The sequence below is a fragment of the Callionymus lyra genome, chromosome 11, assembly GCF_982586985.1.
Source record: "Callionymus lyra chromosome 11, fCalLyr1.hap1.1, whole genome shotgun sequence".
NCBI lineage: Eukaryota > Metazoa > Chordata > Actinopteri > Syngnathiformes > Callionymidae > Callionymus > Callionymus lyra.
Window position 1 is genome coordinate 17,068,935 of NC_141828.1, and position 23,272 is coordinate 17,092,206.

The 23,272-nt window shown below is 36.5% G+C and overlaps 1 protein-coding gene and 1 long non-coding RNA gene across 2 annotated transcripts; both read left to right on the forward strand.

Annotated features, from left to right (window-relative positions):
- The first annotated feature begins 474 nt into the window (after positions 1-474).
- On the forward strand, positions 475-22,135 carry col9a1b (collagen, type IX, alpha 1b). Its single transcript, XM_087803276.1, has 29 exons — positions 475-622; positions 1,820-1,952; positions 2,828-3,224; positions 4,586-4,669; positions 8,003-8,056; positions 8,771-8,824; positions 8,900-8,932; positions 9,004-9,060; positions 9,131-9,184; positions 11,390-11,443; positions 11,538-11,591; positions 11,677-11,730; positions 12,762-12,815; positions 12,889-12,942; positions 13,019-13,072; positions 13,157-13,210; positions 15,642-15,686; positions 15,760-15,813; positions 15,903-15,956; positions 16,034-16,087; positions 17,459-17,530; positions 17,611-17,646; positions 17,718-17,762; positions 17,836-17,868; positions 17,942-18,088; positions 19,417-19,471; positions 20,306-20,494; positions 20,556-20,633; positions 21,723-22,135. The coding sequence occupies exons 2-29, from the start codon at positions 1,831-1,833 to the stop codon at positions 21,911-21,913; spliced, it is 2,286 nt and encodes a 761-aa protein (XP_087659402.1). The 5' UTR covers positions 475-622; positions 1,820-1,830; the 3' UTR covers positions 21,914-22,135.
- Positions 5,525-7,930, forward strand: LOC148069412 (uncharacterized). The gene is made up of 4 exons (XR_015712979.1): positions 5,525-5,668; positions 7,435-7,488; positions 7,793-7,828; positions 7,906-7,930. It is a non-coding gene; the product is annotated as an uncharacterized LOC148069412 (long non-coding RNA).
- Positions 22,136-23,272: the final 1,137 nt, after the last annotated feature.

Below are 23,272 nucleotides of genomic sequence, written 5' to 3' on the forward strand. Positions count from 1 at the left end.
ATGTAAGTGGAGCAGGAAACTCATTTGATCCCTTCCCAATAACTCAGCTGAACATAATGTGAGGGCCACGGGGGGGACGTGAGTAATACATGCACCAGAATGTGTGAGATTTTTTTGCTTGAAGAACGACTGAAAATAACATCACGCGATCTTTGTTTATTGCATGTTTTTGAAGTTGTATAAAAATCACAGTCTGACTGGTTTCTAAGCTTTCCTGAGGCTCCTGAATGAACCATGACAGGAGTCCGTTACTTTCACAAACCAGACACATTTTATTTGTTTCATTTCTCTAAGTTTTGAAACTTGATGAAGACCTTCCTGTCCATGTGTGTCAGAACAAGCAAATGTAGGACACAAGTGTTAAAGAGGAAGCCACAAACACACTCAGTGATGGCCTAATATTTATTCAAGGCAGTGGTGCAGCTTTCCAAACACCAAGCTTTTTTTTTTTTTTTCTTCTTCTTCTTTGTCACACATGCACGCACACAAAAGCGTACACACAGTGACGGGTCGCTTCTCTGTTTCTCTGTTGCAGCTGTGAGGTTCTCTCCTCAAGTCGGCATTCACTTGGAGCAGCAGGCGCTGTGCCCTGATGTCACTGTCGGGGCGGATCGTTTTCCAGGTGGAATTCCAGGATTCAATTTTGGATATGTGGCGTCACTATAAAAGCATTATTGTAAAGAGAAAGTAGTGCAGAAGAGACAGATAATGAAGCCGCAGTAATACACAATAAGACTGTAACTTTAGTTCAATTTATTGTTGGTTCAGTTTTCTCCAACATGGATTTGGCTAATATAAATTTAAGCTTTGAAATAAATCAAAAAAAAAAAGGCATTCTTAAGAACTTGAGGCTTTTATAGAGGGACTTAACAATGTATCCGCAGCCTTTTTTTTCACTTGGAAACCCGAGTACTCGTAGATGCTACAATCCCAGTCCTGTATCTGAACGGCAACTGTGTCTTCTGAGAGAAGAAGACATCACAAAACACACTTCTGAAGAGTCCATAGGTAGTGATTGACTTTGTCCCATAAATTAACAAATCTGTTGCTTATGATCATTTCAAGCTACGCTAACAAATAATGCAAAATCAATTGGTATGTAGCACCATTAGCTCAATTACCTATAAGAATAAAAACTGAGAGTGGATCAGTGACAAAACTGGAGACATGCTGAATCATTATCTATACTATACTATACTATACTATACTGTATAATATATGTATCTGCATGATAGTTACAACAGCTCACAAACACCTGAATAATATTTGGATTAGTCAGGTTTGTTTATTTTGGTCAGTTACACACACACACACACACACACACACACACACACACACACACACACACACACACACACACACACACATATATATATATATATATATATAAAATATATATAAAATATATATATATATTATTTCTTAAATTCATCTTTTTATTTCAATTTAATGTTTTCACATTCTTTTGATTTTCCTTTATCAACTTAACTTGATAAATAGATTTCTTTATATAATATCTGGCATCTTAGTGGTTGTGTAATTGGTCAAATGGTTTTGACACATCGTGTTGTGGTTACTAAGTGAGAAGAAAGAGTATCATCTGAATATATTCAATCTGTGGATTAGACGGACTAGAAATTATATTAGGGTTTGAGGTGCAGATTCCATTAAAAAACGATTTTGTCCTATAAAGATCTATTATTGACTTGATTTTGGATTCATGGCAGATATCTATTAAAAAACACAAGGACATTTGACTTGGAATTTTATGATCTTAACACTGACAAACTCTCTTTCTGAATTGATTTTTTGTCCTCAGGCTTTTATATCATGTCGCAGTTCCACATAGCTGAACTTGCACGGAGAGGCACAGTCAAAACTGTCCCAGGAACAACCCCTCACCATGTGGCCTATCAGATTGGCACTGCCTTCAACTTCAGAATCAACACCAGGTATGTCTTGGCGTTTAGTTTTAAAAGTGAACACTGACATCTAGCGGTAAATCTTGCACAGGCACCTACACACTGTCCAAGGTGCTGATTATTATCCTCAGCAGTAATACTCACTATGGTTATAGTTCATTTTGTTAAATAATAATGGATTAAGTAGTTTTTTTGAGGATGTAAACCATTATTTAAGAATATTATTTAAACAATTTTGACAAATTCTTTCAACAGTATTCACACTGCCTTTATGGGAAGTTCAAAATAAAACATCTGTCAAAAAGTTGTTCTTACACTGACATACTCATAAACTCACATAGTGTTTGGATTTAAATATGACACTGAAAAGGCAGATTTGTTTGTACAAAATGAATCTGACCTCAGTCATTTTATGAATATTTAGTTCATGACAAATGTTTGAAAATAAGTAAGTAAGTAAGTAAGTAATTTGTATTTATATAGCGCTTTTCCAGACCAGGGTCACAAAGCGCAAAGCCTGGACAAATAAAAATGTCTTAAGATGTTTCTTGAAGGAGTCAGTAGATCCATCAAACGCAAAGAGAGATAAGTAACATTTTAAATTAAAGTAGAAAAGACAGAAATAAGTAAAAGTTATTTGTAAAGCGCCTTTCTAGACCAGGGTCACAAAGCCCTTTAACAATCAAAAACAATACAATTTAAAAAAAACATAAAGGATAAGGAAAATAGTTATCTTGATGAAATAAAAAAGAATCATGAATACAGATTTTAAAACAACAAGTTAAAATGTAAAAAAAAGACACCATTTAATCTGTAATATGTGTTAGTTTTAATTAAAAAAAAAAGAGAAAGCGATTGTTGTGTAATAATATTTGCAATGGTAACAAGTTATGTCTGTGTTTCAGATCAACATATCCTCTGGGGCTTCCAAATGAGTTTGCCTTTGTCGCCGTGTTACGCATGACTGGCAGCACTATCAATAAACACTGGAATATTTGGCAAATGCAGGATCTGAACGGCGAGGAGCAGATGGCCGTCACTCTCGACGGGCTCTCGCAATCTCTGGAGCTCACTTTCACCGCAATAGAATCTGGAAAGCAGACCCTTGTTTTTGGCCCCCTTCCTTATCTCTTCGACGACCAGTGGCACAGAGTATTTCTGGAAGTGAGATCACGCACGGTGTCGCTGTTTGTCGACTGTGTCCTGGTCGGATCTCAGAACATTCCACCCCGACAAAAAGTCAGCCTGGATGGATTTACAATGATCGGGAAGTTGAAGGAGAACCCAGTGATGGCAGTTCCGGTATGTCTTTAAAAAAAAGTAAAGAAATGTCCTGTAAAATTATTCATTAGATAAGAATAAAACCAACATAAAGACAGAATAGTCAGACTAGCTCCTAACAACCAGACTATAGGACTAGAGTTATTTTTTTGTCAGTGTGAGACAATGTCAACAGTTCACAGTCGACTGTTCTGTCGTCTAGACAGATATGTGGGGATTGTTGCAAGTTCTGCCTAAAAAAAACCAAATCCTGTGTTGCCACAGACAGCACAGTGCATGTTCTTTGTGCACCATAAAGCACTTGTTGGCCTATTTACTGTGTCATGAATAAAGCAGGGATTTAGCCGAAAGCCACGCTTTGATATTCAGTGCTGAACAAATAGCCTTTATTGCCATAATTTACAGACGACACCAAGTATTACACAGTAAGCTGTAAGCTAATGTATATAAATGACTTGCCCTACTGGTGAGAAAAAAAGAGAAAAAAGGCAATACATTAGGATGAGAAAATAATTGCTTAATCTATCTAACTTGTTTTAATGAAACAAATTATATTAATAATAATATCTATAAATGCATGAATACATTTATTTTCACCATGTGTTAAAAATGTAACAATTTGTACATACATAAGAAAAAAACAGTAAAGCTAAAAAGAAATCATGAAATAAAAAAACTAGTTAGAGTAGCTAGAAGTAAGAAATAAGGACAATTTTCAACTATTCAGAAATACTTATACATTGATATCTGTAGAAATACATCATTTAGGCCATTGTATCAATACATAATATGAATATCTATATATAAATACAATAAAAATGATAGTAAAAACATCCTAAAAAAATATACTATACACAATTTCATAATATATAACACTAAAGCATAATATAGCTGTATATTCAAAGTAGATATCCATATGAGTACTTAATTAACAAATATTACATCATTATTATGATCCCCGTAAATATAAAGTATATCATATACTAAGTTAATTTCAATATAACTAAAACTCTTTTATGTTTAAATATTTATCCCACATAGTCCTGAGCTAAAACACGTTCTACCATTTACTTGATTAGACATTTTTATTTTTATATTTATATTTTTATTCTATTCTGATGACAATACATACATCTATATTACTGTACTGATTATAAAAATGAATGTGATTTAATTAAAAGAAGAAATAAGATCCAGAATCAGCTATTGATGATTGATATTCAATGATAGCAAAGTAAGGCTCTTACACACGACATCACCAGAAAATCTGTTTTCAACTTCTGTCAATGTCGGCCTAACAAAAGTTAATACATTTTTTTTGTAATTATTAAGAGATAAAAGAGGAAAATATTCTTTTAACTGATGATTATCTGTCCGTACAGTTTGAACTCCAAACCATGCTGATCCACTGTGACGTGATGAGAGCCCGAACCGAAGCCTGTTACGACCTCCCGGCCACAACCACGGTACGTTGACAACTTCAAACCATCAGGTCACATGTTTGAATGTTTGATCCCTCCCCCGCCCCCCCTAACATGAGTTGGAACCTTGCTGACCCTGCCTACCTGCCCCAATAACTCACCACCGGTGCCTCCGTCGTGACCCCTCCCCACGGTGTTCCCCTCAACAATTCCCCTCCGATCCCGCCCTGTGGCTGGTCACCGCATGAATATACATGAGCCCCTGGTAGCTCTGGGTCCTCGGTCGGTCTAGATAGCCGTTTGTGGATTCACTTGTATTGTCTGGGGCTCCTTCGACCCAGCGAGAGAAAGGACCGGTACCACTTTACTTTTTTCCTGCCCCCCGAGAGACAATGGCTCGGGCCCCTAGATTTGGAGGGCCGCTCATCTTGCTGCTCCTGCAGTTCGTCCTCGTTTGCTTCACTCAGGTACTTATTTATTTTTTCCCTTTGTCTTTTCTCCATCTAGACTGAAGAGTCCGGGGTCCTGGTGAGTATTTGATCTGAAGTGTTTTGTTTATTCCAAACTTTTGTCAGAGAAACATGACTTTTCTTTCTTTTCGAAGTGCACCGTGATCAGGAATAATCTGATAATCTATTTAGGGAATTCCAGACGCAGATTAGCCGACTGTGAGAAACTGGATATTAACCCTGTTTTCAGAGTAAAACATCTTTTTATTTTGGTATATAATTGTAGCGAAATCAAGGAACTCCCGGCCCCCCTGGACCTGCAGGTGTTCCAGGAATTGATGGGATCTCAGTAAGTCCCTGCACGATTGTTTCTGTCTTATATCTTCAAGTCTAAGAAGATTGTCTCTAATTTCAAAAGGGGGAACGAGGAAATGAAGGTGTTGACGGACCAGCTGTGAGTATGAATTGCATTAAAATGAAGTTTTTTTTTATTTTATTTTTATCCTTCTCAATATTTCATCTGGATCGTTAGGGGCCAGATGGTGATGCAGGTAAACCAGGGTCTTCGGGTCTTCCAGGAATCCCAGGAAATGATGTAAGTCAATTTATTTTAACTAAATCGCTATAAAAATCTAAAAAATAGTTGCTCCTCAGTCACAATTTTCAACTAAATATATGAGATACATGTCAAGATTAAGCAGGAACCTGTCCAGCAGCACCTGTATGTTATTACGAGGGTCTCAGGTTAGGGTTGAACGGAGGGCTATGAAAACATTAAATAATAGTGGCCCACATGGCAGAGGAAGGAAAACAGAGGTGAACTTAATCCCCTGACTTTGCGGTCATTAATGAATTTAAAGCCCGCAATTCCAGGTCGTTGGTGTAGGTTCTGAAGTGCAAACAATGGCAGCTTTGTCTGCCGGACGCTGTTAGTGTCTCCTGCTGAGAATCCTCAAAACGGTGTGGAATGATTTCTCCCGTCAGACTTGTTTGAAATGAGCCGAAGGAATGCTGCCCTCTGCTCGGTCAGCAACCTTTTTTTTTTTTTTTTTTTCTTACCTTCTGAAACTCTCGACTAGATGAAAGTCAAACAAAGGTCGTGATCATGTGACTTAAAATAATAGTCGATGAAAGGTTTGTAACAACATTTGATGAATAACTTATTATATGACAATTTAGATCTATTCCCGACAATTTATTCACATTATTCATTTTGAGAGCTTATTCATTCATTCTACTGATGAGTAATTGGTTTAAGGGTTAACTCAACTATGTTTTTATTGCATTTTATTTAAACTTTGGTTTAAAATGTCATTAAATTGGCCAAATATGACAACGTGAATGTTGAAAACCTGTCACACAAATCTGTGAGAGACAATTTTAAGACTTGACGAATAACAAAAAAAATGTTTTCATAGTTAAAATAACTTTAAAATAAAGTGTTCATCAATTCATATAATATAAACACACTTTTATAAAAAATGTTTCTTGTTCTTTTTAGGCTTTTCTTGCAAACTACTGAGGAAAACTCTGTGTTATGTTCTATACATGCTTATAATTCATCATCATATAGCAATTATATTATAAAAACAATAAAGATAGCAACTTATTATAACATTTACTGATGGAATCTTTCTATTCTGAGACTATATAAATACTGTTTTTTTAATGTTTACAGTTAATTTACTGTATAAACATTCATATCAATAATAACAATGTTAATAAACACATGATTACCTCATTTTCTTATTAAAACAAATAAACAAAAATAATAATTGTACAACTATGTCCACTCATGCCCGGGAAAATAACAATTACATTATCATAATAAAACAAATTATAGCCACATGGCTACTTACATTTTAATGACACAAGAGTTTTGTTGATTCATTCAGTTTATTATTCAGATATTTACTGTGATTTATGAAATAAAAAAATACAGATTATTTTGACAAATACCAGTTATGGGACGATAAAGAATAGAAAATAAAATGGATAGAACAGCTGTAATATGCTTTAAGTTTTATTAATATTTACTAAAATCACTGCAAATAACTCAATAAATTACAGTGGTACATGAAGCATGGGGATATTTATTCTCACCATATAGTGAAACCAACCACCACAAAGATTTAGATGTTGAAGTTAAACCTTATATTGTTAAAAATAAGTTGAAGGATCATGCAGATAAAATGTAAATAAATATTATTAAGTACTTCGTACATTTTTTAATATGTGTGCAAGACTTTATTACCAGTTTATTATCTTAAAATGTATTTTTCAATGCATTACTGATATTGCACAAGCAAGGTGAAAGCATGTGGATGATTTATTCATCTTGCTGATGTTTCTTTTGTGCAGGGTTTGACCGGACCCATCGGAGATCTTGGGCCTGATGGTCCAAACGGACAGAAAGTGAGTGACTAATGAACCTTTTTTTTTCCCCGCTCGGGTGAAATCTGTGCCAAGCTGCTGTCCAGCCATTTGGGCAAACGCTAACAGTGCATGAACCAATTCCTCATGACAAATGAGACTTAATCCCGTGAGTGTTTCTGTGTAATCTCCTCTGGGAATGAAGAAGCAACATCGGCCCTCATTAAGTTAAACAGCGTCGGGTCGTGTCCTCCCGACTCAGTCACGGGATGAGCCGACGGAATGTTAATGTTAAGTTTGCGATAAATAAAGTTGTTGTTATGATGATTTCTCTATCTTTTTTTAGGGAGAACCTGGGAAATCTGGACCTCGTGGCTCAGCTGTAAGTTAGACAGTTAGTTTTTATTGTATTCTTAAATGATCTGATTAATAAAATTAATAATAAATGTTGTGTTCTAGGGTGTTGGGGATGACGGCCCATCTGTAAGTTGACAAAATTTAGTTTCCCATTTCCTCCCATTTCTATTTCTATTGCAATAACTGTACTGTCAAACAGGGACCACCTGGGCCAGGAGGACTTTCTGGTGAAGTGGGGAAAGGTGGACCGCCTGTAAGTGCTGGAAAATATATTTTTGTCAATGTTGGCCTAAAAAAAGTAAAAAGAGGTGAAAAAACAAGCCATATTAATTTCCAAATAAATACATTTTAATCATTTAATTACGAATGGTGAAAATATTCTTACAAAGAAAATGTGGATGAACCCCTTTGCCGAGATGCTAAGCTAAACTAAGCTAAGCTAAGCTAAGCTAAGCTAAACTAAGCTAAGCTAAGCTACGATAAACTAAACTAAACTAAACTAAACTAAACTAAACTAAACTAAACTAAGCTAAGCTAGGCTCAGCTAAGATAAGCTAGGCTAAACTAAGCTAAGCTAAGTGCTAAAAATAGGTAGGCTAAGCTATTAAACGAAAATGGAAATCATTAATAATAATTTATGTTTATAATCAGTATAGTAAGATAAGTTAATGTATTGTCATCAGAATGTTTAAGAAAATATTAATTTAAGTGATAATAATAAAATTTCATTTTGCTGAAACTATATAATAGCAAACGTTACTACATAGGCATGAACAGACTATTTAAAAGGTAAAAAAGCCTATTTTGCTTATGATATAAATCGTTTTTTTATATTAAAAATCTTTATTCTTCATAATACTATAAAAATAAATCATTTTTAGAAGGTTTATAAAACTAAATAATATAATATGATATTTTACTAGCTCTTGTTTCCCTGCTTAATTTTGCCTCATGACTGGCTCCACAGGGGCCCCTGGGTGTGAGGGGGCCACAAGGACCACGTGGACCAACAGGACCCAGAGTAAGTGGCCAACCTCATTCACCTCTCACAGTCAACTGAATCTTTTAACCACAAATTCATGTTTTCTAATTGTAGGGGGCAGCTGGGATGCAGGGAAGTGCTGACCTGGTGAGGATTTCATTAAAAAATGTCTTCAGTGACACAACTGACTGACACGATTGACTGCTTTTTTTTTGAAGTGTCCAAACTCTTGTCCGCCTGGTACTCCTGGACATCCCGGGCTTCCTGGCATGAAGGTGAGTGCACTTCGCTTCAACTGAACAACACTTAAACAAGCCTCTGATTTTTTTTATCCTCTGAATCTAGGGACACAAAGGTGTGAAAGGGGACGCTGGAGAGCCTGGAAAACAAGGACACAAGGTAAAAATGAATTGCTTTTTCCAAACCTCTTGGTATTTTTTGGTGAAACCCAGACACATTTCTAGTCATATTGTTTCGAATATACATGAAGTTTGATAGTAAATCTAGAACATTATGTCCCCTTGTTTTTGTTGCCTTTGAATATTCTAAATCATGGGTCACCATCGTGGTGTTTGCGGGCCCTTGGGCCTGTTCGAAAAATATTTTTATTACTATGTTTGATTTTGTTTTTCCTTGCTTGTTGCCCCATTGGTATCCATTGAAGGATCATTGAGGTGATCAGTGTGTAAGAGGAATATCATTTTCAGCCATAATGATATATATTAAGTTATTTGTGTACCAAACTGATTGGTCTAGAAAGGCAATTTACAAATAACTATTATTTACTTACTTACTTACTTAGGGTCACATGATGCTGTCGGAGAAGTTGACGACCCCTGTTCTAAAATATTCAAGTTCAAACACATGGCTCCGGGGCCAAATCTGGCCAGCCAAGTTGTTTTATGTGACCCGCCAGATTGTAGCAGATGAATGTTCCTTGTTAATATCCTGACCTTAAATTTTTAGATTTCAGAGATTAAGGTAAAATAAGAGTTTATGGTTATCAAGAATTATACAGAGAATTACATTAGCAATAAAACTCAGGTGAAAGAAAATAAAGTTGATGAGAATTTCAAGCTCCCTGTTAAAAACAGTTTTGTAATTAAACAATTTTTTTATGACTGAAATCATGCAAAACTGTGAAGAAAGTGTAAAGAATATATAAAAAATAGGGACTTTCTTCTTTTTTTTTCTTTGTTTTCTTTTGCTTTTTATTATCGTAAATGTGTTTTTAAAAATCTAATTTACAGGTGGCTCATTTAATTGTGTTGTATATGTGTTTTTATCTAGTAAAAAAAACAAACATCAATAAATACAAGTTCACAATTAAAGCCTTATTCAGGTATTAAACAATACAACTCATGATGTCAGAAAGTAAATTAGTAGTATATTAGTAGTAGAAAAATAATCATGTATTCAAGTTAAAATTATACATATTTTATAAACAAAATCCTAAGTAAAACCTTATTCTTGGTCCTCAAGATGAGAGATAATTGCGACTCAAAAGATGTTTACATGTGTTTGTATACCTGCACAGACAGGAAGTCATTCTTATCATGTGTACATATATGTCGTGGGATGCGTTACAAGTGAGCATCAACATTTATTATGACCCACACGGGGGAAACCACCGTGACACAAGTGTTATTACTGCTGCTGCATTTCAAGAGCAGGAGATCCACACTAGCGGGGAACGTCTCCGACTCCTGGTAATGCCGGGAATATGATTTATTCAAAATGATGTTCCCCCTTTCGCTGTAATGTGTCCTGGCACTATATAAATGCAAATGAGTCGCGGTCTATCTGCCTTCATCACCACATGCCAGGATGGGAATTCTCTCTCTGTATGTCTCCAAGACAGATTTTTCTCCTTCAATAAAAGTTTCATTTGGAAGACCTTTTCCAGTTTCCATTGACAAATAAGACGACATTAGGAGTTAACAATGAGGAGGCCCGCATGGGGCTGACACCATGTCCTCCCTGTCGTATTAGAGTGGAATATTGAATAATAAAATAAGGATTGAAATGAATCGAACGCTGAATACTTTTGAGGGAAAGAGCTGCACATATCATGCAACAAAGAGCGATTCACACAAAGAGGATTTTGCTCCAGGATATTAACCGTCAATCCTTTGACAAAGACTGGACACCATTAAGATCTACACTCATTAGTCAGAAACAACAACAATCCGTCAATATAACAACTCACAACATCATAGATAATTAAACCGCTGAAGAAATAGATGAAAAGGTAACTTTTGTGGAGCAAAACTTGAACTGAAAACATTTTTTGAAGATCAGACAGAATTTGAAAAGAATAATCAGCTCTCATCATTTTTAATCTCACTTACTATTCCTGCGTCTGTTGGGCGAGATTCACATTCTAACAAAGAAACACTTGTTTTAAACTTCAATCACTTCTTTTTTGACAAGTATCTGCTTTTAAAACACAATAAGAATTCCATTATTACATCTCTAAAAACACCAACTTCAAGAGGCTTATAGAAAAAAAAATGGAGTTCTGTTTTTCCATACCTTCACTCCTTGGATGGCTGACATGTCTTGAGATGATTGCTTATCCATCTCTCTTCTCTGTGTACTCAGGGTGTGGAAGGAGACCAGGGAGCAACAGGAGAGGTCGGAACCCAGGGGCCGACGGTGAGATACTTATACGCACTTTTTCTGCTGAAATTATTTGCCGTGTCAGGCCCTTCAGGTCGAGTGCTAAGTGTGTTTGTAATTGTGGCATCAGGGCACTCAGGGGATCCGAGGAGCTACAGGTATGATGGGCAGCAAGGGAGAGTTGGTGAGTCTTTTTTGATTTATTTTTTTAATCATGTCTTTTTATCTTCTCTCTTATGGTCAATCCTAATGAGCTCATTGTTACACAGGGAGCACGAGGTCCAGATGGAGATCCTGGCCCACAGGGTGTTTCTGGGGCAACTGTGAGTTTTGCATATTGAATACATTAGTAGTGAAAACAGGAGAAAATAGCAAAGTGTATTTTTCTGATGAAACAAAGTAACAATCATGTCTGGGGTGTTTAAACGATCATGAATTATGTCTCGATCAAAAATGTTTTTCTCGTGCAGATGAACAAATTTACACGACAAGACTCTTTGGCTAATACATGGTATCAATGGGAGTTTAACATTTCATTTAATGCTTATTTTAATTTCATACTGAACAAGTAAAACCAAATTGTTCATTAAAATGATGGATAATGCTGCAAGAGTAACTACTCATTATGACTAGTTAATAAATCATTAGTAAACTGCTCATTTATGAGTAATTAATGGCTTGACTTTTAAATTATGTATTTATGTTCCTTAGAGAAATCAACGAGTTATCAATTACTTAACTGTATGTTTATGATTTATAACATAGTTAAAAAAAAAGTAATAGCTCTGAACAAAATATTAGTAAATTACTTTGCTAATGTACATTTAGCATCCGTTAATAGTCTATTTAAGTTATTGGGACGTCATTCTAAAGTGGCAATTATTCCTCATTTACTAACTGTTATAACTCATTAACTAGCAATTTGTGGGTAATATATTGACTATGAATAATGCACAGTTGTAAATCCTCAACAGATTGTTATTTAACAAGTCATTTAAAACTGATTAACTAACAGTTTATTTATGCTCTTTTAACAATAATGTACAGCTATACATAATTAACACATTGTCATTTAAAGGGTAATTTAAAGCTCATCATCTAACAGTTTATTTATTCTCTGTTAACTATAATAATGCATCGTTAAAAATTCTTAACAAATTGATATATAAAAGGTTAACTTACATAATGCTATTTATGCTCTGTTAAATATCTATAAGGACCTGTAATAAATACACATTTTAGGCAATAACTTAACTATCAATAATTAATCAATTATCAGTTCACTAATGATCTATAACGCATCGTTATTCTAAGGTGTCATTGCTAGAGATTGACGATTTCTAAATCTTCTCAGGGTGACAGCGGCCAGAGAGGTGTGATGGGTGAGCCGGGTCCCAAAGGTGAAACGGTGAGTTAAACTACCCACTTGATAAAGGTATCAAACTCTTTGGTCTCTTCTAATGAGTGCTCTGGTTCTTCAGGGTGTTCTGGGAGCGAGAGGGATCACAGGTCTACCGGGGCCGAAGGGCGATGGGGTAAGAGTCAGACCGGAGTCAAACAAAATGAAGTCTTTTGTTTTCAGAATTAATAAGGTTTTTTTTTCCTTGTCAGGGGTTGCCAGGCGTGGATGGCCGCGAGGGTATTCCAGGGATGCCGGGGGCAAAGGTCAGCTCCACCGCTGCATTAATTAAAGTAGCATGTGGTTAAAGGTGTTGATTAATATTACAATTTGTTTTTCCTCCACTGCAGGGAGGCCTTGGCAAACCTGGAACTCCCGGAGAGGTTGGCCTTCAGGGGCATCCTGTGAGTATGACCTTTGACAGCACCGATGTAAACTGTGTTGTTGCAATTATCTCCACATGAATATGGAGATCATTGTGAAGATTTTTACTTTTTAAAATATTTACAAATGATAAGGATGACATATTTTAGATTGAAATACAGTTATAAAAATAGTTCTTTACTAGGGATGGGCTGACGAAGCTTCGTGAAGCATTGTCCTCATTTAAGGAGTCCACTAGATGGACCTATATGCTGTTTAAACTATTGCTTTACACAGTTATTCTATTGAAAGCTCACATCATTTTTTTTAACTAAGACCTACAGAGAAAAAACGTTTACTTTTCTTGAAGTGAAACTAATGTGTTAATTTAAGTGTCTCTTAAACGGATCTTGGACCTCTATTGTACTCATCAGTATGTGTCTGTTTGTACAAAGCTCTCTTTTCATTTAAATATTTACCATAGAAAATGTGCTTAAGCCCCGCCCACCGAAAACACAACGTTTTTCTGGATATGAAATCGTGTTTACCACATTTACCATAACCACATTCACTGGGCTGTGTTGCTGGGCAAGTATTGAGGTTTGTCACCGCCCCTTATAATTCCCAGAAGTCTCACCCTAAATGTACTTGTTGTATAAACAAAGCTGGGGGTGATTACAGCTTGCTGAAGGAGGAGTGAAGCCATTATTACATCATGATGGACCTCGCTCTCGTAACCTCTCATTCGCCGAGATTTCAGACAGGGGAGAACTTTATAAAGTAATAAATTCAAAACTTTGTCATATTGGAGAGGAAGACTTTACCCTTTTAGTAAGTCAGAAGAGTTGCCGTTTAAGTCAAATGTGTCTCTCAAGGATGTAAAAATCTTTTTAAGGATGTATTTTCTAGAAAATGAATAGTTTTGCCTGAATTACAACTTTCAGGATATGTTGATAATGACACAAGGAACATACTGTAAATTTTGGTTAATGGCCATAATACAATCTGGATCCTGTAAGGTTTTGAAGGATTCGGAATTGAGACAATGCTCAGATCTAAAATAGCCAAAAAAATAAAATAAGAATCACCAAACTTAAACAACCTCTATCAGACTGTGCCAAATTTCTTTTTGTTAATTCAACTTGTTTTATTTTTACTAAATAATACTTTTCAAATCAACTTGCAAACACAAAGAATCTAACCAACGGGCAGTCAAGTTGTTAGTATTTGGTGGATATATTGTTGTGGCCTTTATTCAATTCCTGGTTCCTAGTGAGCCATCAAAAATATAGTGGTTTGATTCTTTAATTTTGAATCATGATATTTTTTTCATTGATTTGAATTGATTTGCCCGTCTGCCAACTGAGGTTAATGGATGAGGAAAATGAGCCATGAAGAAGATAGAAACAAGCAGCGAGCTTTAGAATAAAATGATATGTTTTTTTTGTTTTCTTAAGGAACATATATTTTGTACCTAATAATGATATAGTAAAGCAACATGGTTTCTTTTCGTGTGGGAGGCTTTGCCAAATGTATGTATTTGCTGAAAATTCAGCAAAGTCGACAAAATATCCATCATCATGCATCAGAATGTCCATTATACTTCCCTGTAGATACTTGGATGATGGAACACTTTTATTGGACATTTCAATTTTGAAAATCACAATGACAGTGTTTTGTTTATGGTAACAATATGGAAGACCTTGAATACATGGTTTTACCATCTTTTTATCTGGGGTTTTCTTCTTTTTTGCACTTTTGTGAGAAATACTTAACGCTCTGAATGAAAATCGAACCTCTACCCTTTTAAATCACTATCGTCATGGCCGGCCTTTCCAGTTTCCTCTGGCAGTTCACGCTAAATTATGTACTACTTCACCGGAATTATTTTAATTAAAAAAGGTTTTGCTTTAACCGTTACACTTTTTACGAGATATTAATCATAAACCTTAAACTAAGCAAGGGAAGACCTTGAGGATTATGATTAAAAAGCTGGTCTAAATATCCAAGATTCCAATTCCGTTTGGTTAAAAGGATGCCACATTCATCAAAAAGAATTATATTATTCCTTTTAGCTCAAATGTAACCCACATGCAGGAAAAATCCGACAGTGTGAGATAGTAATTGCTATTCTCCCGGGGCAGATATTTGAAAAATGTTTTTCCATCCTGCTAATCCATGATTAGCCTAATGAAAGGTCCTAATGAGAATCGGTCTGCAAACATAACAACCTGACTGTGGCAGCAGGAGAAACGATTATCTGGATGTAAAAGTCATCACCTGAATTGAAACCTGGGGCGCTTTTATCAAGCCCATATTTTAGGAGCTTATTTGGGTCAATAGCTCACACAAATTCATTTTATTATCCCATAAACCATTGCCTTCCTTTTACAAGGGTGGATTTACTGCCGTCTTTCTCCTGCCTTAGAATTCTGCTGCAACAATATCAAGTCTTTTTCCTTTTTTTTTTAGGGGATGCCTGGTATGTCGGGACCAAAAGGACTGGGTGGCCCAAAGGTAGTTTGACCAACACTGGTAGATGCTTGAAATAAATTTAAGAAGACTGACACTTAAACTCTCCATCATTCAGGGAGATTCTGGACAACCAGGACTTTCTGGACCAATCGGATCGTCTGGCAAAACGGTAAGCATGATCGTGATTTTACTTAAAGAAATAAACATATTTATCTCAAAATCTATAAAAAATAGAACTCAGTTGTTGTATATTTTTAGGGTGAACGTGGAGAACAGGGAGAGGTTGGACCCATTGGTCCGATCGGTGAAGGTGTAAGTATAACACAGGTTTAATTTATTTTCAACTTTTGTATTAAGGTTTTTATGTGAGTGTTTCTGCTAATCTTTAGGGTGATCTTGGAGTAAAAGGCCCCACAGGTCCAGCTGGAAAACCTGGTGGTAGGGTAAGTTTCGTAACCCCTTAATTCATTTATATTTCTAGCCAAAGATTTCCGCTCACGGATGCACTTTAAGATGGCAGATGTTTAATAACTGTTTGTTCTTGGGGTATGTTTAATATGCCCAAACAGTCATAGGAATATCTTGTTATGAAGGACAATAATCATGTTGGATTTTAATGTCGGCAACTGAAGTTTATTTTGTCATTTTGTTTGTAGTTTAAATTTTTTTTTCTAAATAAAAAAACAAACACAAGAAAATCTACTATGTTTAATTAGTTATAGCTTTATTTTTTTTTCAACAAAACATGTTGAAGAATGCAAGATCAAGATTTAGCATTTAGCGTTTGGGTTCTCGTTAAAGAAAGTTTGGTGTTTGATCATCTATTATATTTCAAAATAAAAGAATGTACAGCAAATAAAAGGGGTAAAATGTAAGTTTTAACACCTAAAAAACCCACCTTAACCATTGTGAATTAGTCTGATTTATTTTAGTGAAATAAAAATGAATACTGCTCAGCTCCTTAAATAATCAATGGAAAATGTAACACTTTTAGAAATATTATTTTTTGATATTATTATTGTTTCAGACACAAGCTTCTGGTCATACATGACTCTAATCATTCGAAACATTTATATAACAAATGCAATCTTTGAAGAAACGAGTTCAGGAAATGTGTGCTAAATGACACTAGAATACATGATAAAAAATAATGTATATTCAAAAATACCCCACACCCATTAATGTGCTAGATTAGCAACTGAAAAAAGTAGTATTATGAAACACATCGTTATCAGTATTGACTTAAATATATTTTCTAGTAGCAGAGATAATGGATATCTAATGTAGTTAATAACAATGAACCTTCAATTCAACTTTAAATTATTTAAATTCAGTTAAAACAATGTTCTTTTCTCTCAGTCTTACTGGTAAGACTCTGAGGAAAGCCTCCTGGTTCTAGTCCTCACTGTTGTTTCCCTGGAATGCCCTCCAGAATGGAACTGGGCAGGATCTCACATAATCTCTATTTTCACAGTAAGGGGAGAGGAGGAGGCAGAGAACTAAAAGAGATCCTTGTTCTCTAGGAATTCCTCGGACAGAGGGTCACCGACCAGAGAGCAACAGCAAACATGTCCATGAGCATGAGTGACAATGATAAAAGTTACTTTAGTCTTTATTTACTTAGACCAGGAGTGTGCAATTAGTCAGGTGGTTGTCACCTCGGTGGTCTTCGGATTATTCTCCAACATTCATATCAAATATATATAATATGATATAGCATTTATAAGCTTTTTATTCTGAAGTAAACTGACTTTTGGCTCATTTAATCAGATTTGTGAGTGAGGATGAGATAAAAAGTAATTGACGTGTTTCAGGGACCCAAAGGTGATCCCGGCCTCTCAGGAGTTCCCGGTCCACCTGGTCCTCCTGGAGAGAAGGGCGAGAGGGTAAGAATATTTGTTTGCAGACCAAAATATCTTCTTAAATATACTGTTTTTTTAAACTACAAATGGATTCGTAATTTCAGGGTGGACGTGGAGATAATGGACCTAAAGGGGAGCAGGTACAGAATCTAGAGACCATAGGATTTTAATTGAAGCTCAGCACACGTTACTTCAAAGTTTCTTTTTCTAGGGTGGACAAGGAGATGAGGGGACCACTGGAGACAAGGGAGACACTGTAAGTATTTACATAAAAAGTATAAAAGGTGAAGGTGATGCTTTACATTTCTATCCTCTTTCAATGCATCTAGGGGGATGCTGGTGAGGCAGGCTCTAAAGGAGATGTAAGTTATATTTAATGAGTTATGTACTTGTGAAAAACTGCATCAAGCTCAATTTTTCTCATGATCAATAAAGGTCGGAAACCCTGGTGAAGTTGGGAAAAGAGGTCCCGAGGGAAGCCGAGGTCAGCCGGGAATAGAAGGACCACCTGGTACACCTGGACCACGAGGAATGCAGGGTAACAGGGGCCCACCTGGAGTTAGGGGAACGCAAGGTCCTGCGGTACGTGAAATTAATTAACGTCGAATTGACCTTTATGGAATATGGGTCCAACTTATATTTAGCTACATCTGCTCTGAGCAATGACACCTTTACTTTGGGATTCATGTGGAGTTAGGGTACAATCTCAAGTGACCCTCTCAGGTTCCTTGGCCAACAGTTTTACAACATGAACTCAGTCCAATGATGCAAGAAGTTGTAAGAAAGTTGAAAAGTTGTCAAAAGAAAGCTTGAAAGCAAATGTATTTATTTAAATCTCTATGTGGTTCTTTCGATAACACATGATTCGGGCTGATTTGTTTTTTCCTCTGAACTAGTGATGGACTATCATTTATAATATATTGCTTTGAACAGCTATTTTTTGATGCCTTACATTAGTTTCAAACTCAAGTTCTGATGCTCTGAAAAAAAAATTGAAGTGCTTCAAGAAGCTAAATTTCTCTGAACATATTTCAAGGAAACGTTCAGATTGCATATCGGGAAACTGTTACGTGATCAGCTGGATCGGTGAAGTTCTCATTATTCTTTTAGTTATAGTAACCAGCAAACTTGACTCAACAAATAAGATCATGTAGCTGTGGTGGCGTAATGTGTTACTAACTGTTAGACACTAACTTAACCCTTGTGTTATCTCAGGGTCAAGGTGAACCGAAGGCCAGGAAAACAAATGTGTTTGTGGTATCCCTTGTGTTGCTTTTGGGCCAAAGCGAAGGACCTCCACCACAGCATATGTATTTTATGGAAGGAAGGGAGGTCGTTCACCTTGAGACAACAATAAGGATAAATCGATTACATTTGTTTTCGGGTCACCTTGACCCTGAAATAACACAAGGGTTAAGCATAAAGATTCTGAAAAGCTACAGAGCCAACATGACCAGGGAAATTGTGTATCATGATACAGTGTCTTTATTTTTAAATTGCCACTAGATGGCACTCTCTGCTTTATAAAATTTGGCGCTAATTTACTATTTCAATGAAACCTGGCGTCATTTTCAAACTAAGAGTGCCATCTAGTGGCCTTTTAAGATGAAGACACTGTATCATGATAAAGTGTATTCACTACACAGCTGTTTCTTTAAACATCTCCATCTAATATCTTCTTTCCAGACTGTTGAAGGATGCTTACTTAATTATCATTTGGAACATACTTGAATAAATGTGAATTTTCAATGAGCTAATAAGTTAAATGTCACTTTGTCGCCCGAAACGGAATTAACTCTTCGCCCCGGTGTAACAAATGACACGAGCAGAAAAGGCTGTTTCTTTGCTCGACTTGTCGTCTCCGCTGACTCGGAGTTAACGACGCCTTCTTCTTCTTCTTCTTCTTTTAGGGTAAAGAGCCGAGCGATCAGCACATAAAGCAAGTCTGTATGCGAGTCATGCAAGGTAAGACCTCATGTGCTTTTGACCCCATTTATAACCCCCCCCACTGGGCTCATTTTACACCTGTAGTCTTTCAGATTGCCTCATTACACACAGCCACACATTCATCCGCCCCGCCGTCGCCTCATTGATCCGATTTCCCGCGGAATATTCTGCAGATTGGAAAAAAAAGAGAAAAAAGCCCCTCATAACCAAAACATGAAATAAGCTTCAGCCTCTGTTTGTTTGATGGATGAAAGGTTTCTTCCTTGCACTTTGGAAATGTTTCACTCAAGTCACAACCTCTGTTCTCCTCATTCTTTGGTCTCGACTCATCTCCAGCGCTCATTACTTTTTTATGCCTTATGTGATAAAAAATGTATTTCACCTCCAGCAGACCTGCACTTCTCCGCCCCGAGCGAACAGTCTGCCTGGAAGAGAAAATCTTTAAAAAGAAAAAAAAAAAAAAAAAGCTTCATGAATTTTCATCAAACTGCAGAAAAAACTGAATTTTAAGTGCAAAATAGCAACTAGGAGATAAATATTACAACCTTTGTTCCATGAATATATTTTTGGTTGCTTGAAATGAAAAACATTATCTCCGGATGATTCATGGAATAAAGGTTAAAAACAGTAGCGACTCGAGGAGGGGGGGGGGGGGGGGAGTGGCATGACCACGTTTTCACCTTCTCTACAGGAGAACTCTTAAAGATCTCAGGTGTATCTTTGGCTTCTGAGGAGCGAGGCTGAGCTGCTGTGGCATGATTTATTACCCGGTGTCACTATATGAAACCCCCCCTGACAACAAACTGTTTACCTCAAGGCGACGGTTCATCATCGTCTCCCTGTGCGTTACAGAGCAACTGGCACAGTTAGCCGCCAGCTTGAGGAGGCCCGAGTCCGGGGCGGCGGGGCTACCCGGCAAACCCGGTCCTCCGGGGCCCCCCGGATCTCCGGGAGACAACGGCTTCCCAGGACAAGGAGGTTCAAGAGGCCTGCCTGGACTGAAAGGGCCACCCGGGCTTCTTGGACTTAAAGGACCCAAAGGTACTGAAAAGAATATGACTGCGGTTATCGTGGAGAACTAATCGTGTGACACGTTTTGTAGGTGAAATGGGTGACAGGGGCTCTCGAGGGCCCACGGCTAGAGGTCCTAAAGGTCAACAGGGACCCCCTGGACTACCTGGTGAGTACTTTCCAGAACATGAAATCCAGACACATTATTAAATTCTGTACAAAATGGAGGTCTTAGTCAGATCCTGGGTCACAAATGTGTAAAAGAAAACCATTAACAGAAACAAAATCAATTGGAAATACCTCTTTCCCCTTTAGTGGTATATTAGCTTAGTTTGACACCAATGTGATAGATTGACTTGTTGTCGTTGATGACATGTTCACAACCTCTTGTAATGCTTGTTTCCTTCTAACCATTCTGGCCACCCTGAATTTTACGTGCAAGAATAGTAGGTATACCAAGGTATATGTACTCGTAGTGTACTAGAAGTATACTTGTTTGGACTAAATATTAACTTTTTTAGTCTACAGAAGTGTATTTTTAATTATACTTATATAAATATAATAACAATGTACTAGGCATACACACCACGTTTCCAGTTTGGTTTACAACAGTATAGTCAAAGTAAACTACTCTCTATAATACCAAAGTACAAGGTATATACTTCTAGTTTCCTGGGCGTATTCTTTTACCACTACGCCACCATGTCAAGACAGACAAGGACGTGGGGATGTTTCTAAATGTACTTAAGTACATGTATTTCTTTGAGGTGCAGGTAATGCAAGTGGTAACACTATTACTATTTTCTAAAAACCTGAACTCCACCACTACATGATCATACACATGTGGATTTATAACATGGGTAATACCTCAAAGCAAATGTGTGTATCTTCAAATAACAACATAAAAGTCTGTTTTTTGCCACTCAAAACTCACTTCCATAATCCTTTGCACACTTTACTTCTGGATCACCGCAAAAACACAGGTAAAAAGTAGTCTACTGTACTTGAAGTACATTTCATAATGTGTACTTTGAAGTGTACTATTTTGAAGTATAGTTCGTCAGAAGTAAACTTCAAGTATACTTCTTCAATATAAGTCATACATTTGACATTATATGCAGAGTTTTAACAATATATTAAAAATGTGATATTTGAATACAAAGCCCTGGTCGAAAGCAAAGGATTCTGGGAGTTTCAGATAGTGAACTAAAAAGGAGGAGACGAGGTGTGTCTCATCAATACATCTGTGTCATCACAGGTGAGCCTGGCAAGCCTGGCTATGGTCGGGACGGACGTGACGGTCAGCGCGGACCCCCCGGATCTCACGGGCAGGCCGGCGTGCCAGGTCACCCCGGCGCCGCCGGTCCTAATGGCTACTGCGATCCATCAGCCTGTAACCTGCAGGCGGGCATCCAGGCCGTGGACGTCAAAGGACCAGCTGGAAACTAGAGAAGCGAGACAAAAAAAGACAGTTGGATCATTTCCCCGAGCGCACATTGATCATTCCCGGGCTGTGGTTTGTGTTGCCTTCGATCCATTAACCTCCAGTCTTGTGTGAGGAGAATCTCTTCTCGAGACAACAACATCCGCTCAATTCCACTGTGGTGTTCCCTCACCACGTGTTGCAATAACAAGGTGTGCTGACAGTAGCCATGATTAAACCAGACAGCCCAGTGCAATGTTCTCCAACGTACCTTGTTTTTTTTCTCAAGAAATCTTATCCGGTTCTTCCCCAAAACCAGGCTCTTGTCAGAGTTTAATAAACCTGCTGTTTTTATTTTTAAACAAACGTCTTAATAAACCAGAGCGGTTCTGTCACACTGACCTCAGTGTGTGTTGTAAATCTGTACAAATGTTTGAATTGTTCTTTTTTTTTTATTTCATAAAACAAACTGGTTTGATGTTCTGCCTCATTGTTCAGGATGAGATTGGAGTATTTTTTTTTTTTTTTTGGGGGGGGTGGGGTCGCTGAGAAAAAATAAAAAAAACACTTAAGACTGTTTTAATTTATTTTAAATACAAGCATGACTCCGTTATTGTGTTCATTGAGTGCACACAATCAAATGAAAGATGCTACACACACAAACACACACACACACATCACATTTCAAACATTTTTTCATAGCATTATTTCTTCTTTACCAAACTAAAGAGCAAAGGAATCGTATTTTTGTTCAAAATTTTCATTTCTTTGTACATATTGAAATTACTTAATTACTTAAATGATATATTATATTGTAAATCTAATTCAAATGTGTTGTATTTACCCCATTATGTTGTATTACTTCAATTTTTGCTCTGTGATTGATTCATTTACCCAGACATATTTCTTTTGGCTAATGATCCTAAACACAATATTTACAATGTTTAAACTAAATAAATCATAATAAATAAAATATATTTCATTAGCATCTTCCACCAAATCTGACAATACCATTGATCATCTCAATATTGGGAATTTGATTTAAAAATCCCCTCAATAGTTATTTTTTCCATCTTCTATTTCTCACTGAAGTTTGAGTCATAATAAGTTTATATATTTTATTTTTATTTTGACTAAGATCTCATCAATTATTTATATTGTGACTAACTTTCCCTGGGAATATGTTGCAAATTAACATGAATTAAAAATAATAAATTGATGAAAAACCAATTACTTTTCTGCCCTTTCGTTACCATATTATCTTTTATCATTTAATCACATTTATTATCCATAATAATTGTAAGTTGTATTTATTTATTTACTTGCAACTCGAAAACACGTTTTCACATTAAGTCTAGTCAATTATTATTTCTGTCGTGTGGATT